The sequence below is a fragment of the Dinoponera quadriceps genome, unplaced genomic scaffold (genome assembly GCF_001313825.1).
Source record: "Dinoponera quadriceps isolate SergipeBrazil2010 unplaced genomic scaffold, ASM131382v1 scaffold424, whole genome shotgun sequence".
Lineage (NCBI taxonomy): Eukaryota > Metazoa > Arthropoda > Insecta > Hymenoptera > Formicidae > Dinoponera > Dinoponera quadriceps.
Window position 1 is genome coordinate 1,577,077 of NW_014554557.1, and position 16,569 is coordinate 1,593,645.

General features: G+C 44.3%; 2 protein-coding genes across 4 annotated transcripts; both read left to right on the forward strand.

Moving 5' to 3' along the window:
• Positions 1 to 278: 278 nt before the first annotated feature.
• LOC106752005 (cell division cycle protein 16 homolog) lies at positions 279 to 4,554 on the forward strand. 2 transcript variants are annotated; one of them, XM_014633344.1, is made up of 11 exons: positions 279 to 341; positions 553 to 768; positions 1,271 to 1,423; positions 1,516 to 1,680; positions 1,880 to 2,039; positions 2,119 to 2,371; positions 2,451 to 2,530; positions 2,593 to 2,682; positions 2,807 to 3,116; positions 3,252 to 3,607; positions 3,870 to 4,554. In XM_014633344.1, the coding sequence occupies exons 2-11, from the start codon at positions 664 to 666 to the stop codon at positions 4,148 to 4,150; spliced, it is 1,953 nt and encodes a 650-aa protein (XP_014488830.1). In that variant the 5' UTR covers positions 279 to 341; positions 553 to 663; the 3' UTR covers positions 4,151 to 4,554. The 2 variants fall into 2 exon arrangements, with proteins under 2 accessions (XP_014488830.1, XP_014488831.1); XM_014633345.1 differs by having other exon boundaries at positions 649 to 768.
• A 488-nt stretch (positions 4,555 to 5,042) lies between these two features.
• On the forward strand, positions 5,043 to 16,391 carry LOC106752083 (cytoplasmic polyadenylation element-binding protein 1). 2 transcript variants are annotated; one of them, XM_014633495.1, is made up of 12 exons: positions 5,043 to 5,497; positions 8,995 to 9,310; positions 9,641 to 9,792; positions 11,028 to 11,293; positions 11,969 to 12,098; positions 12,207 to 12,534; positions 12,742 to 12,971; positions 13,072 to 13,164; positions 13,247 to 13,412; positions 13,497 to 13,624; positions 13,735 to 13,815; positions 14,090 to 16,391. In XM_014633495.1, the coding sequence occupies exons 1-12, from the start codon at positions 5,477 to 5,479 to the stop codon at positions 14,252 to 14,254; spliced, it is 2,076 nt and encodes a 691-aa protein (XP_014488981.1). In that variant the 5' UTR covers positions 5,043 to 5,476; the 3' UTR covers positions 14,255 to 16,391. The 2 variants fall into 2 exon arrangements, with proteins under 2 accessions (XP_014488981.1, XP_014488982.1); XM_014633496.1 differs by lacking the exon at positions 5,043 to 5,497 and adding an exon at positions 7,154 to 7,330.
• The last annotated feature ends 178 nt before the right edge of the window (positions 16,392 to 16,569 follow it).

Below are 16,569 nucleotides of genomic sequence, written 5' to 3' on the forward strand. Positions count from 1 at the left end.
TAATTATTTAATATATTGCAAATATAAATGGTACAGATCTTGTCGCTTTATTACAACCGCTCCCACTTTAGGAAAAAATTGATAATGTAAGTTTATTGTTACAGTTGAACACACATTTGAGTTGTTATATAGTTAAACGCGCGCCGTTGAGAAAATTATAATTATTTAGAGAATCGAGTTGAAAAAATAAGGACTTTGTATAGGATCTATCAGAATTATTCAATTTGATCGTAACACGCATGCGCAAATTTGAAAAAAAAAATATAGCGATCTACCCACTTTAATTGCACTGTTTACACCTTATTGCTTCCACCTTTTCTCTTTGAAGTCTAAATATTCAGGTATTTTTTAGAAAAAAACATTCAAGAAAGTGAAGTTCGAAGAACGAATAGACTGAAAACAATTTTATAAATTCTATCTAAATAATTTTTAAGATTTTAGGAAAGAGTGATTTATTGAATCTTCTTATTATAGTTGCGTTTTCTATACAATCGTTTTCTTTCTTCTTTCTTCTTCGCAAGATTGAATCCGTCTATTTTATTCTGAGTATAGAGTGCGAGAAAGTGTACATAAAACAAGAGGGCTAAAATACAGCTGCCAAAGAAGAGCGTCAGTCCCTAACCTATCATAACCTATAATAACTTGCAGAAGGGAAATCCAAACATGTCACGTCGCGATACTAATAACGACAGCATGAATAATTTGCTAAACGAGAAAAGCATCGATCTGGAAAACTGTAGGAAATTAGTTAAATCATACATTGACATGGTAAGAATTTCGTTGAGTAAGATAAAATCAGTGTTGGGAAGTTACTCGTTGCTTGTAACGCCGTTACTTTTTCCTTTTTTTCAGTATTTATTTAATAACTGTGTATATTATTATTTTCATTAGTAACGATAATGGTAAAATAGTTATATTTGTTAGATAACAGTAACAAATCTAATCGTTAGTTTGCATATATATGACAGCAGTTTTTGGAAGTAACACATTACTCGTTACTTTTAAAAGTAACATGTTACTTCCAAACTTTGTAAAATATTACATATAGATGCTACGATGTGTACGTAGAAGAAAGAAGATTTTAACATTTTTTTTCTTTCACAACTTTGAATAACTGGACATCTAGATGTAATATTTTACAGGTTTGAAATGTAATGTGTTACTTGTAATGAGAAAAGAATAACACGTTACTTCCTCTAACTTTGAATAAAATTAAATTTAAAAGGAGAGGCTGTGACCATGAAATTGAATTTGTGTTAATTTTTTTCAGCACCTTTATAGCGCTGCTTTGTTTTGGGCTGATAAAGTATTGTCTCTGAGCAACGAAGATCCAAAGGATGTGTGTACTTTGGCACATTGCATGTATCTCATGAAACAGTATCATCGTGCTGCACACCTCATAAGGAGGCATGGTTTAGAAAAGGTATTTTCAATAAGAAATACAATCTTTTCAGATATTACACAAATGACAAACAATTAGCTCATAATGAACTAAATAATGATCTGTTAATATAGACTGATGTAATGTGTTACTATTTAACTGCGAGGAGTTTACTAGAAGCTAAGGAATATAATGAGGCGCTTCAAGTCATTAGTGAGTCTGAAATATATACAAACATGACACAATCAGGTATTACTTTTACTGATCGTACGGATATTCTTCAGGATGCCCCGAAAAATGTAATTGCATTTATATTTATCTCATTTATGTATTCTATTTATATCTATCTTATTATATCTAGAAACAGTCCATAGAGATATAAACACATATTTGCAATAATATAAGTACAATTTTATCTTCATCATATGGATTATTTGCACAATTTCACTGCATACATTATAATTTATAGTAACTATTTTATAATTTTTTCGCCAAAAGGTCCAAAGTGCAATATTATATGTGAAAGGGAGAATATATGAAGCCATGGATAACAGAGCAGTAGCAACAGAATTTTATAAGCAGGCTTTGCAGTGTGATGTCTACTCGTATCAAGCGTTTGAAGCTTTGGTGCAGAATCAGATGCTCTCGGCTACTGAAGGTACCGATTCCGACCAGGTGCAGGTTTATTTTAAAAGACGAGTCATACATACATATGTAATAACGAATTGTTAATTCAGAGAGGGAACTTCTGGAATCTTTACCTTTTGCTGAACAATGTACTGAGGGTGAGGCAGAACTCTTGCGACTGCTGTATGAGAGTAAACTAAAGAAGTATCAGGAGCCAAACAAAAAGCAGTCGTTAATTACATGTAACGTAATGGGAATTTGCATCACTGATAGATTATCGGATAATCTGGACATGGAAGTCACAAAGGCTGAAAGATTGTATTACAACTGTGAATATCATCAATGTTTCGCACTGACAGAGAAGTAAGTTGCATTCTCGTCGTAATATCATATTCTCGTGTTCTCCATGACGAATTGTAACGAAACTTTTTCTTATGTACAGAATCTTAAGGAAAGATCCATATCACAATTCCTGCCTGCCGGTACACATTGCCTGTTTAGTCGAACTGAAGAAGACTAATGGTAAGTCTGTATTTCGTCACAATGAAAGAATCAGAACTTGTTAACAATGAGATCTTTCGCAGCTTTATTTTATTTGGCGCACAAATTAGTTGACTTATACCCGGAAATGGCATTGGCGTGGTTTGCAGTTGGATGCTATTATTATAGTATAGGTAAGTTGTTATTCTATAATCATTTGTTGAACACTAAAAGAAAGAGTATTATGTAAAATCAAAGATCGTAAAAAGACTAAGGAGAAAGGGAAAAGTTGAAGTTTAATAGCGTTCTTACTTTCAGATAAAAGTGACCAAGCAAGAAGATATCTGGCAAAGGCCACGGCGTTGGACAGGCTGTTTGGTCCCGCTTGGTTGGCATATGGACATTCGTTTGCGGTAGAAAACGAACACGATCAAGCGATGGCCGCTTATTTCAAGGCATCGCAACTGATGAAAGGCTGCCATCTGCCACTTTTATACATCGGATTAGAATGCGGTTTGACGAATAATATAAAACTGGCCGACAAGTTTTTTCAGCAAGCCCAAGGAATAGCACCCAATGATCCGTTCGTCATACATGAGATGGGTGTTATATGTTTTTACAATTTAGAGTAAGTTCTGATTTGCGCTTAAATGATCACATGTAAAAGTTCCATAATGTACGGATCCGCGCTTCATTATCGTGAAACATTCTTGGTAAATGCGTTATAGAACGTTCGTAGTTTAAAACGTTGAAACATTTGTAGTTACAAGAACGCGGAACGATTATTTAAGGAAGCAATGAAGAGAATCCAAGGCGATCCCAAAGACGTGCTTCTGCCTAGTAAGTGGGAAGCTCTGTTGAATAATTTAGGCCACACATGTAGAAAGATGAAGAAATACGACGAGGCGTTGGGATATCATCAACAAGCATTAGTTCTGGACCCTCTGAACCCGTCGACTTACTCGGCAATTGGATATATTCACGCGCTAACGGGTAACACCCAAGAGGCAGTGGATGCTTTCCACCGAGCACTCGGTCTTAGGAGGGACGACACGTTCACCACGACCATGTTGGGCTACGTGATGGAACAACTGATCGACGAGACGCCACCGTATCCAGGCACGTATACAGTTGGACATTGTATGTAGGGAAGACGTCGCGGAAAAAGAAACCTTCCAGCTGCAGAGAAAATCTCCGTGATTTATTCATTCCTCTGCTTCTTGTGTCATAAAACAGAAACTACAATCTAGGTGTTTCCTTCGTCGTTATATATTCTGAAATTTGATATTAGCTTGACTGAAAAGTTAGAACGTTTTAATCAACTCGACGGAACTCGTAGTAGAATCCGTACAATCTGTTCACAAACGAGACTTTTTTTCAGACGCACCTACGGAAGTACCAAAGTACAAACAGTCTCCAAACAGCGAGATCAGACTGTCTGTGGAGAACAGCAGTAATGTAAGCACGTCCGACGACCCGAATATCGACAAACTAAGAGTAAATCTATTCTCTGGATGGGGAGAGAATTCCAGCAAAGGGGAAAATAATCCGTCCGACAAGCTGGAACGTTCGCAACACGTCTCCCTGGTTAATTACTCGACCAGCGACACTTCCGAGGTCGAAATGTTAGACTCGTCGACCGCGCATATAGAGTATAATTAAACCTACTTTTTTCTTATATATAGTGTGTTCATTCGTCATAAGGCAAGAATAATTTAAGCTTCATTTCAAACATACTTATTTCCGGAGCGGAATCGTCGGAGTGTAAATAGTGTACATACGTCTTGTACATATTCTAATTTTGATACACCTTGCACATAAAACGACGAACTTCTTACTACAAGATCGTTTGCACTATGCGATAAGTCATCAACTTGTAGCGAATCTGTAGCTTGGGAAATAAAAAAATGTTCATTATCTAATCCGTTGACAGCCAGATACTTTCCTTCTCATATTGAGAAAGATGAAAATCATCCAACAGGTTGAAGAAAATGCATTGTTCGTACTATTAGAGCGAAAAAATGCGAACGAACAAAAGACCTAGATTCGAAAGCAAGTAACGTCGGGCTCTGTATTATCGATCGTTTTTGAGGTTTATCATACAAAGACAAATTTTTAATGCAATAAAACCATCATTTTGACTAAAGCCTTTTTTTCTTCACAAACTCGTCCTGAAAGACTTCATTTTAGCGAATCTAACATCACTTCTCATCACTTACACCACCCCTCTCCAAAATCCCTGGCTGTCCTTATTTTCAAAAACATAAAGAGTGCCAACAAAACGCAAACGATTGACGAGCCTCGACTTCTACGAGGGGTATGTGCGTTTGCGCGACGTGTTCGAAAGCCACGAAGATCGCGCGTATGAAAGAGAGGGGCAGAAAGGGAGCTGACTTGACGAGAGAGAGAGAGAGAGAGAGGGAGATAAAGACAGAGCGAGAATGCGATAGTGGAGTACTTCAGAGTTCGTCGGGGGTGTAGCGGAGCATGCGGAAGAATGGGCGTTCCGTTTTCGTCGTCGCGTCGTCGGCGATAAACGTCGCGCGAGCAGCCATTCGGAGCGCTTGTAATTCCGCCCGCAAACCAGGGCAAACGGCGGCAGGCGGCGGATGCACGGCGCCGATCGCAGGTGTCGGAATCGTCGTCGGGGCGATCCTCTGCCGCAGTAGTCTGAAGTCGCCCCCTTACCACCGCCGCCGCCGCCGCCGTGGTCGTCGCGCGTGTTTGTCACCATTCGCGCGTAACTTCTCGCGGCACGCGCGACGCCAGGAGATCGCATTGTTCCGTATCGCGGGCCGCGTTGTCGTTAGCCGTCGAGTCGCGGCTCTCACTCGCTCGTGTCCTTCGAGACCGTGCGAGAGCGAGCTGTGAGTGAGCGAGCGAGCTGATAGATCTACCACGGTAATCGGCCCGTCGACGACGCATCGTCCTGCGAGCTCTCGCCGTCTCCTCGTGACCGACCCCGCAGGACCACCCTCCGCTCCGGACATGCCTATGCTGTTGCAGTCGGTAAGTTTCAGCGCCTCTCCTGCGCGATGCTCTTCTCGCCTTAACCATCCGGAGCTGCTCCGCGTTTCGTCTTTTGGGATTGTTGGGGGGCTACGGGGGGCTGATGAGTCTTAATTGTTACCCACCCCGGTCTCCTTCGCTCCGGACTATTCGTGTCGCGCAGATGCTCGCGTTTGTGCTCGTTGAAAAATGGGAAATTGATGGAGATTCGGGAGAGAGGAAGAGACAAAGAGAGAGAGAGAGAGGCGGCGGTTAGAAGCGAAAAACCGATCGGTATTCGCCCTTCCACGCCCGAGGATCGCCGCTCTAGTCCCCGGCGCGATTCTGATCTCGCGCCACCCTCTCTCGTCTACCTAACGCGCGCCTCGACGACGCGTTCTCCTTTATTAATTCGACCACGTCGACCACGGCGTGAGCGCACATAATGCGCGATGGAATGTGTCCTGCGTCGCGCGAACGTAAATAAACACGCGACATGTTGGAGTCGCGCGCGCGAGGATCTTGTCCTGACGAATATGTATTCGTCAACGCGCCCTCTGAAAATTCCTTCGAAAAGACTCGTACACGCGGGCCTGCGCGAGAGGGTGGAGGAGAGGACGAGTATGTCTGTGTGAGAGAGAAAAAGAAATATATAGAGAGATAGAAAGAGATCAATGCACCGCGCGCGATTGCCAAAAATCTGGGTCGATCGATCTGCAAGGACGAGCCGCGAATTGCGGGATATCTGATAATCGACGTGTATTCTCGATTACGACACTCTGGTTGCGCTCAATCGAGTTCTACGTAGAGTTCCTCATTGATTGATACTCGGTAGTTCGCCGTGCAAACCTAAACAATTCTATTTGTTTGTTATTTTCGTTGTACCATATCATTATTATTTTCGTAATCTCGTTACTGCCGTCGGAATTGTAAGCGGCAAGTTCGTTGCCGTTGTTGGTATTTATTAATCAACGCGACCGTCGTGCGTACATATGCGGCGTAACACCAGCGTCATCGGATGGGCGCTCAGGTTTCGTCGTTTCAGCCGAATCAGATTGCACTTTTCGGCTCTCGAATGAAACGAGCGCATGATTCGGCGTTGAAAGGAAAAGGAACGAGGTACCACTTGCTGGTTTTCAGCTCTGGTCCGGCTGAAACGAACGAGCCTCTCGATCGGGGGAGAGTGCAAGATGGTGTCTCCGCGTTTTCGCGAATCGCTGCGAAACAATGGCGGGCGACTCCGTTTTGCGTCCTGGCCGATGATCGTGTCCGTTCGCCTCGGGAAGTGCGGAAATCGGCGCGACACCCGGATAGTCCGGGCGAGAGAAGCCCGCGCGCGCGAGCGAAAGGGGTTTCTTTTCGCGGAGAGAGCCCGTCACACACACACACACACACACACACGTGACGTAAACACCGCGACGGCACGAGCGTCGCGTGTACAACGCGTGTGCCGGCTCTCTCGGTTACCGAGGCCGGATAATAAAGTCGAAAAGCAGATTCCGGGAAAGCCGCGGAATGTGCGTCCCGATAAGCCCGGTTCCCGAGGAATCTTTTTTTCGCCGAATTCCAAACGCGGCCCGGGAGAGAGCGCGTGACGTCCTTCAGGCCCCTGTTTGCGCGGTCGCGCGCGCGCAGCGCCGTCCGCGTTCACAACGTCGGTAGTCGAGCTGGAGCGCGCGTCGTCTCCGCCGCGAGACACACGGCGCGAACACGACGCGATTTCGAAGTGATCCTGCCGAAGCTCTCTCTCTCTCTCTCTCTCTTCCTTTTCCGGCGAGGCGACGCGACCGGGAGGAAGGAAATACGGAAACGCCCGGCCGCTCGAGCGAGGCGAGGTAATTGCACGAGGCGCCGGTAAGATCCATGACTAAGCGAAATATCATGGTCGCTTCCCGGCGAGAGACAACGCAACGTCCGAAAGACTCGGAAGTCTTGCTTACGAGCGTTTCCGAGACGCCTCGAAGACGCCTGAAAGACGTCTCGTGTCCCGATCTCAGACGTTATGTTGCCTGGGAAGTCGACATGAATTATAGTTGTATTATCTGTTATCCTTCTCCTTACCGAATGCGAAATAAGGACTAATGGTGAAATGAGATTTGTGTCAACTTGCGTCTTTTGCTGCAACTGGGAAGCAACCCATTTTGAGCACCTTTCGATCTTGGTCGCGCGTTACGGAGTGCTGCGCGATGAATTACCGTTTTCCCGTGTGAGCGACGTATCGCGTGTTCGTACTACGACGATGCCCCAGGTCGCACGACGGTGAAATTCTTCTCAGAGGGAGCGAATTCTTCGTTCGTGCGTGTGTTCTCGGTCTCCATTTAGGCCTGTTCCACAATTCGCCGTATGTCGAAGTCGGAACGTAGCCGGAGAATTTATTTACCGAAAGTGAATTCTCCCTCATCGGAACATCGACTGCGTTCCGGCATCCGACAACGACGTATGACATATTGTAGAACAGGCCTTATGTGCTCGGTGCAGGGAAAAGACGTTGGTGTGACAGAGTTTCCCGTTGACGCGAGATCGGATGAAAACTCGGTCGTAGAAACGGAAGGATTGCCGTAGGAAGTTTCTGCTCAATCAATTGTTCGCAGTTGTCTCGACCGAGTCTTAGGATCTCAGCAGAGAGTGGCTTGAATGGCTGACTTATTGGTTCAAGACAACGTTTCACGCCCCCAAGTCTTTGTCTTTTGAGTACGCACAATGACTGTTCTATGTCTGGAGTCGCAAACTGAAAGCCGTTCTGCTTGCAATTTATGACAAACCGCTATATAATAAAAAAGGATAAAAAATGACGATTTATGCAAAGATTTAATAACATAGAACGTTGCCTTGAAATTGCAAGTCAGTCATCCTGTCAAGGCCTTTGTGCTGAGAAGAAAGGAGAATCGACGAAATTTTGCCTGAACGAACTAAATTGTTTTTAAGCACAACCTTTAGTGAGAAAATTATACAGCCACTGAACTAATGAATCATCTATTAATTCAACAATATTGCTATGTGGTCTGGTATTGTATATCAACGTTACGTATCGTTGCGTCAAAACGCGTAGTTTGTTCAGTGGGCACAATATTTCTCTGAATGATTTTCCGATTTTGCCGGTTCGATTTCTTTCTTTTCTCAATGTAGGTCGAAGATGTTCATATTCAAATCTCATATTTGAGACCGTCTTAAATTCATCTTCGGATACATTGCAGCCAATGAAACGATCCCGTATAGCGCCTGAAGATGAAACTTAGGACGACCTTGAATATAAAATCCGACTATGAATACACCGAGAAAAAAGTGCTCAAAATTTATTTGCGGGATGTAAAGTTCACCGAGATAAGGTTTATTTGAGATATGATATTTATCCTTCACCGGAATAAACCATATATCCTACAAATAAATATTGAAGTACTTTTTTCTCAGCGCAGCTGAACGTTCGCAAAAATGTTCTCAGTCGTGACAATCCTCGCGACAACGTATTCGTGGAAACACGAGGAGTCGGGTCGATTGAGCGAATGTCTCGAATTTTGCAGTCGGACCCCTTGCTGGTGAGCGAGGAGAACGACAGGGCAGACCTGGGATTCGATCGAGGCGCGTCGATGAATCACCCGGATCCGGTGCATCATCAGGACACGATGCAGAATCGGGAGCGCAGCAAGCTGTTGCTGCGGAAGCTCAACCAGAACCGCGAGCGGGAGCGCGGCAAGGAGCGCGATCAGGAGCGCGAGAGATTGCATCAGTTGCAGTCGATCAACAATCTGCTGCTGGACCTACCGCCGCCGCCTGCGCATATCTCCAGTTACTCCCAAGAGGTCCCCTCGTCGCAGTCCGACAAGAACAACACCGACGGTAAGACGCAGCGACGTATTTTTTCCTTAATCCTCTCAGCACACCTCACAACGTACTTTCAGATCCGCTGGATCCAATTTTACTTTTCGAATGTCTGTTTTGGGACAATTCTGGTTACTAAGAAATGATTAGTGAGAATTGATGTCTTAGTACTGTGACTTTATTTTCCTTGCATCATTATAGGCATGATATACTGTGAAGATAAATCCTGTTTGCTTGTTCGACTAATATAAAAATAGATACGATTATATTAAGCGTATCTCCTTTGTTTATACGGATATTATTTGTTTCCTTCCTACTAATCGCTTTTCTTTCCTAATTCCTCCTCAGGCGACAGCGCGATCTCGGATATGTTTGGATTGGGTTTGCCCCGGGGATCGTTGATGGGAAGCCAATCGGCGGCGGTCGGCTCTCCGAGTTACCGTAATTATCAGTATTACGGTCAAGCTCAGGGATCTTCTGCCTCTCAGCAGCAGCACGAGGTAAAATCGTAAATCGCGGTAAAAGCGAGGAGGGATTTCAAGCGCGTTGACTGAAAATGCGTGTGTACGATCGTTCGAATAACATAACTTTAACTAGCTTTATTTCGAGAAACTTAGCACAATATTACAGGACGGAGATATTTAACGCGGCTTTTATTACGAATACCGGATAATAGCGACAGGAGAGTAGGTGGATCAGTAGGAGTCAGCGCGACTGGCGGATGGCGATAAGGTCACTGTCACGAGATACAAAATAGCGATGTGGAAATCTCGATTCTCACTGGAGTCGAGGCGACGCGTCGCACGATGATTAACGATGACGTTCCTAGAAGAGACCCGCCACTCCGTCCGTATTACGCTATTATTCGCGCGAGTGCTTCCCAATATAAAACGAAATCGGCGTCCGATTCGACGAGCGGCTGTTGTAATAGCCCCGGCGAGTTGCGAATATTGCGTACGGAGGCGATAAAGATGACAAACGTAGCGTAAAACGTATCGCCGAAGGCACTTATCACAGGGACGGACGATGCAATAACCGGGGAACAATGATCATCCTCGTTGGAATTACTCCAACTGCTCGATTCTACGCGCGTCCCGCCTCTTTTTCCACCGTTTCGTCGTTTGCCGGGAGTTTCGTAGAAAAAGGAAGAACGACCAGGTGTCTTAGCTAACACTGAACGTCTTTCAATTTTCACGTAGCACACTATTTTTGCCGAAAATCTCCGTAAGAGATCTCTGCTCAGTCAGTCACTCTCAGTTCTCTTGGCCGAGTTTGAACGCAGCTGAATGTTTGCACGGATGTTCTCTCCCAGTCGACGGTAACGGAGATATCATTCTCGTCGCCGAGATTTCATCTGCTTCGCTATTCAGTTGCGGGAAACGAGTCTTTTTTTCCCGAGCAAGATCTCGATACGGCTGAGAATCGGCGTTGGTCCGAGCCAAACGGCTCTATTATAGGACGCGCGTCGTTCCTCTTCGTTTTAAACGAGCCGACGCGAACTCGGCTTTGCCGCTTTCAAAAGATCACACGCTCTCCGCGACTCAGGTCGGTCGCGTGATATTGCATTTCAATTTGGAAATACTCCAAGTACTCCGAAACATAGACATACACACGCGCGCGCGGCAAGAACTCTCTGTTTTGATTGCCGTGTGTCCTGTCTCGCTCTCAGAGCCCGGCCGATCGCGTTTGATCTTGACGTGAGTTCCATTTCCTTTAATTAATGATTTTCTCGCAGTGCCACCGCAACCACGGCTTCTGCTCGAACTCCTCGACTCTGGACACACCGAGCTCACCGAACTCTGCGACCGCTCCTGGCAGCCCCAGCACTCCCTGCAGCTTCACGTCGGATCCTTACAGCTATTCGTCCACTGCCAGCAACAGTACAAACACGCCATCTTCGCCGACCAGCCGACCGTCGTTCCAGTATCCCGGTACTTCGTCATCCTCCACTGACTCATCGTACTATGGTCGTCCGATACGAGGCTGCTCCACGCCGTACAGGTAAAGCAAGGAACGCAGACGATGTGCAGCGACGATGTATCGCGAGAAGAAAGGCGCGGGAAATGTATTTTGAGCTGTACCGGGTCGGTGCGAAAGTCCCTTCCGTTTTTGTACGATCGGTTTTTCGCTCAGAAATCGCAGAATTTCGAAAGCGGGATCATATTCAGCTATCAAGAGATGGCAAGTCATTTTGTTATTGGACAAAATATTGGACGTATATTGGAATTGATTGGTTGTATTTTCAAGTAAATAAATGTTATACAAGATGCCTGTCGCTAAGTGAGATATCCGGTCATATACTTGTAGTTCAAGTCAAGGTAAACAAAAAATGCTCAACCCTTTTGCGAATAACCGCGCAAATTTCCGAGTTATTAATCAAAAATACCTCTGTGGTTATTTTTAATGATTGAAGTAACTCAAAATTTTGCATGGTTATTTACAAAATATTAAAGGACAATCTACGAGTATGTGACGGATGTCCCAGTTAGCGACGGGACATTCTATGTGTACATTTTGATGAAAAAAAAAAAACGGGACGAACCTTCGCATCTCAATCCGATGATAAAACAGAAGGATGAAGGGGAATACTTTGAGAATGCGTTTCGCGCGCAAATATTCACGCGATACGCGCGGAATTCTCCGGCTACGAGTCACGGTTCTCGATACTGTGTACAGCGATTGCGGTAGTCCGACATTGGAGTTCTCTCATCTTCTGGGATGCAACGGCTCGCGCTCCAATTCGCCGGCCGACTCGGAGACGAGCGGCGTCGGTAGCGCGGACGGTTCCTTGTCCGACATAATAATGGTGAGTGTCTCTTCCGCGAAAAGTCTCTCTCTCTCTTCTTTTTCCTTTATTACCTGAATCAGCGCAGTCACGGGCATTTCTAATGTGATCGAAAATACTTATTCGCAGAACTGTTTGTCGCTGAATTCCTCGTCGAATTCTTGCTTCCCTCAGTCCTTGGACTCCATAATATCGGGGAAGGCGAACGCGTGCCCGAGCAATCGGACTGCGTTCGAGCGTATGGCTGTGAAAAAGTATTTGTCATCGTTACAGCAGAATCCCACAAATCCGCATTATTACCAACATCATCACGGGCTCGGGCAGACTCGCAGCAATTTTCTCAATTCTCTCCTGAATTACGAGAAAAATTGCTGTTCCGCTCTTGGTAGCACTGCGCGTAGGTTGGCCCAGCCGGTCTCGCTCGATCGGGTAGCGCGTTCCCATAGAAATGCCGCTGGTACGTATCGACATCAATTAAGAAATATCTAGTAAGATCGATCTACTGGAAACAATCGTCGAGTTCTCGAGAGAGCTTGGAATGGCTTCTCACACACGTGAAAATATCAGTTACACCGTCGGTCTCTCGTGGCGAAGAATATTGTCGATTTTCCGAGGATTTGCACGCGATATACTTCGATTTCGATTAAATTTCTTGATTTCTCAGCACATTGTTACCCGACGTGCACATGGAGCGGCTTTCTGCCACAAAGCACCGACGAGCCGGTCGCTTATTCGCCTAAGGTGTTTCTGGGAGGTGTGCCGTGGGATGTTACGGAGGCTATTCTGATCTCGACATTCAAGCAATTCGGACCGGTGCGCGTTGAATGGCCGGCGAAAGCACCGTCCGCTCAGCCAAAGGGATACGCGTACATTATATTCGAATCAGAGAAACAGGTACTACATCGTATCGTTTGTTCGATCGTCTGTGTGATTAATATTCATAATCGAGAACGAGTTCTTACCAAACCTTAAATAAACGATGTGCCTCTCCCAGGTCAGGGCGATGTTATCCTGTTGCACTCACGATATTACCAACGGCAAGAGGTGGTATTACAAAATTATATCGAAGCGTTCCAAACCGAAAGATGTACGTTAACCGATAACGTGTGTGTATAAGTGAGAGCAGCATCGAGCATGGATTTTCTAACTTTCACTTCGTCATTTCACAGGTGCAAGTGATTCCATGGATTCTGGAGAACAGCAATTACGTCAAATCTTCGTCGCAAAGGCTCGATGCGCATAAAACGGTGTTCGTCGGGGCGCTACACGGGATGCTGACGGCCGCAGGATTAGCGAAAGTCATGGATGATCTTTTCCACGGAGTCATTTATGCAGGTGATTCGCACTACGACACCCCTGTGTCACGATTACTTTCAGCTTATGTCGTTTGGAAGTATCGATAATAATATACCATCTTAGGTATCGACACGGACAAGTACAAATATCCGATAGGATCCGGCCGTGTCACGTTCAGTACGAAGCAGTCGTACTTCAAAGCGATCACCGCTTCCTTCATTGAGATTAAGACTGACAAATTCACGAAGAAGGTTGTATTATATACATAAATGTTGTTGTATATATTATATACACACATAAACACTGTTATATTTAAATTTGATAAAACCTACGTATATTTTTACGTAAACGTATCTCGCAGGTACAAGTAGATCCGTATATCGAAGAATCGATATGCTCCGTGTGCGTCGTACAGCAAGGACATTATTTCTGTCGCGATGCGGTACGAGAATAATTTCATTTTTACATTGATGGAGTGGCACTGTGAAATAAAATTTATCTGTAAAAAATAAGATTTTACTTCAGTCAAGTAAAAATCACTCTGAATTATTGAAATTTATAGATTCGTTCTACTCGCAGAATAAATTTTTTCTTTCAGTGTCACTCGATTTTATCTTGTGCGGAACTTGAGTTTCCCATTCTCCCGCGCGAGACTTCTATTTAAAATGATATCCTTGAGAGACTTCTCAAATTGACGATTGATCGTACGTTTTTAGGTGTGTTTCCGATACTTCTGTCGCAGCTGCTGGCAGTGGCAGCATTCCGTGGACTCGATGTCGCATCACACACCTCTGACGCGGAACTCGAAGACGAATCAAGTGATAGGATTGAATTCGAACTTCGGAGTGAACAACTATCCCCGTATGTCGAGCATGGTCTAAAAGAGCGATGTTCGAAGAGAAGAAAAACTCGTACTCGCGTGGCCACAATTTTCAGTACTCGCTTTACGCTCGCGCCGTCGTTCTCCTCCACTTTTTGTTCCTTTTGACTTCTTCCGGTACCGACGTTGCGCCGCCTAATCTCGAACATTAGGCAACAGGGTGCAGACTAAGTTTTTTTTATCGCAGAGCCGCGGACAGCTAGTCTGACGATACACGGGGATACGCAGGGATTCGTCGTCAATTTTCAGCTGCGAATAATGCAACGATTGGTTTGTTATCGTTAATGCGCGAGGAGAACATGATGGATGTTGAAATCGTGTTTGTCAGAAAGTTCCTATTGCGAACGCAGTTTTTTTTTTTTTTTTTTTTTTACTACGTTCGAGCAAACGATACTTTTATTTAGTGCGCTCATTTAGAAGAAAAGAAAGAAGGGATAAAGAGAGAGAGACAGGTTCTCTCGTCGATTTTTTTTTTTACCGCGAAATAATATAGATTGTGCCAACAGTATACTGGATTTACGATCGTGCATTTAGGAGTAAAACGCGTATACACACATACACGCACGCACACTTAACGAATACAGACGCACACACACACACACGCACACACACACGCACACGTTTTCGTTAAAGTCGTGAGAGTTGAATTGTGGTTTTCACAGTGACAATAATTTTTTACGCGAGACGAATAGGCTCCGTTATGTATGCAATTCGAGCTGGGCTCGAATGGAAAACACACGTAGGATTCTCAGGAAATTTATATAGCTTCATCATCATGCGTTTATCGTGTGAATAAGAAGGATATATTGCGCTTAATTTATGAATTGTTACGATATAATGCTAGAAAGGTGATTCTAGCAACGGTGTCTCTAATTAATAATTATGCGATTAATTATTTGTCATTTATTACAATGCGCGCGTGATATATATCCGATGTTGATGTGATATAACGGGAGATCCTTTCCGATTTGTATACTCGTACAACTCGCTGATCGTTCTTCCATTAAGGATACGGATTGTCGATTGACGTTACACATTTGTTAATTTTTACGTTAGATCACAATGTATCTCTTTACATCCGATTGCAGCGTGAGCGGCCGCGATCGATTAGAGTCGGTCTAACCGAGGCGGGCGGCCGCCGCAAGATGTGTTTTGCTCACACGGACTGTTTAACGGCTGACGAAATGGAGAAGTACATGGTCTACGATTCTCTGGCGCGGATTGTAGGGAATTGATTCGCTTTTATTTTTATTTTTTTTTTCTCTTTCCTTTTTGTTATCATGTAAACGAAGATGTTGCATCTTTCCTTTGAGTGAAAGGCCTCACCCTTTACCACGCGTTTCTCCTGTTTTGATACGATTTTGTCGAATTAAAAATCATATTTTTGCAGATACACTGTCTTATCTCTGTTTTTATTTACACTTTCTTTTTTTTGCTTCACCACTCAGCTCTCACCGTCGCAAGTAACTAGCAACCCTTCCGCTCGCGTTGATGCGTGAGAGATCGAAAGAGTCGGAGCGATCGTTTTATCCGCGGTTAGCTCTCACTGTACGTTGCTCTTTACGATAATGTTCTAGCTACTTCATAGTTGAGTCTTATCATCGCGCGCCACGCGCGTCTGTTCGTTTTAGCGCGATGACTGATGATGTAACGGGAATATTTTAACACAAGCGCACACCGAGTTGCCAACGAAAAGTAGTAGTAAGTAGTGTCGGTAAAAATAACGGATACACTCTCAACGGCCGCGATTTATCGCCATAGCGAAGATGCATCGTGGTCGGGAAAGTGCATCTTGTCGCTACAAAAAAGGTCTAAGACTGCTTACCGGAGTGATAACGATGAAATTGCACGTTGCGGTTAAATACGGCATGAACAGCACGGTGTGACGCCGAGAGGACGTCATTGACGACAATGACGTCTCTGATGCGCCAATATGACGTCCTTTGACGTCCACTCCTGCTCTATCCGAGGAAGTAGCCGATATCCGCTGATTCGTGAAGGAATACTTGATATGACACGCGATATATATGTTGTATATCCCGTTGAGTATATCACATGTATATGGTTCACATAGATGACGATAATAACGTGGTTGCTACATATATAAGCGATTATTAAAAAAAAGTGCTTTAAGACACATCGACGAAGTATATATATATATATATATATATATACGTGTGTGTGTGTGTGTACACACACACACACACACACGTGCTCGATCACAAAGCTTCACGGATATATTTCGGTGATATTTAATCTATATAAATCGCTCTCTATGCGCGACAGCAACAGTATTATCCACTTCAATAGAGCAGA

Coding starts and splice junctions, on each gene's coding strand:
- LOC106752005 (XM_014633344.1), top strand. CDS start 664: ATGTCACGTCGCGATACTAATAACGACAGCATGAATAATTTGCTAAAC. Junction 2,040..2,118: donor GATGCTCTCGGCTACTGAAG/GTACCGATTCCG, acceptor TTGTTAATTCAG/AGAGGGAACTTCTGGAATCT. Junction 3,117..3,251: donor ATATGTTTTTACAATTTAGA/GTAAGTTCTGAT, acceptor AAACATTTGTAG/TTACAAGAACGCGGAACGAT.
- LOC106752083 (XM_014633495.1), top strand. CDS start 5,477: ATGCCTATGCTGTTGCAGTCG. Junction 11,294..11,968: donor GGCTGCTCCACGCCGTACAG/GTAAAGCAAGGA, acceptor TACTGTGTACAG/CGATTGCGGTAGTCCGACAT. Junction 13,816..14,089: donor ATTATTTCTGTCGCGATGCG/GTACGAGAATAA, acceptor GTACGTTTTTAG/GTGTGTTTCCGATACTTCTG.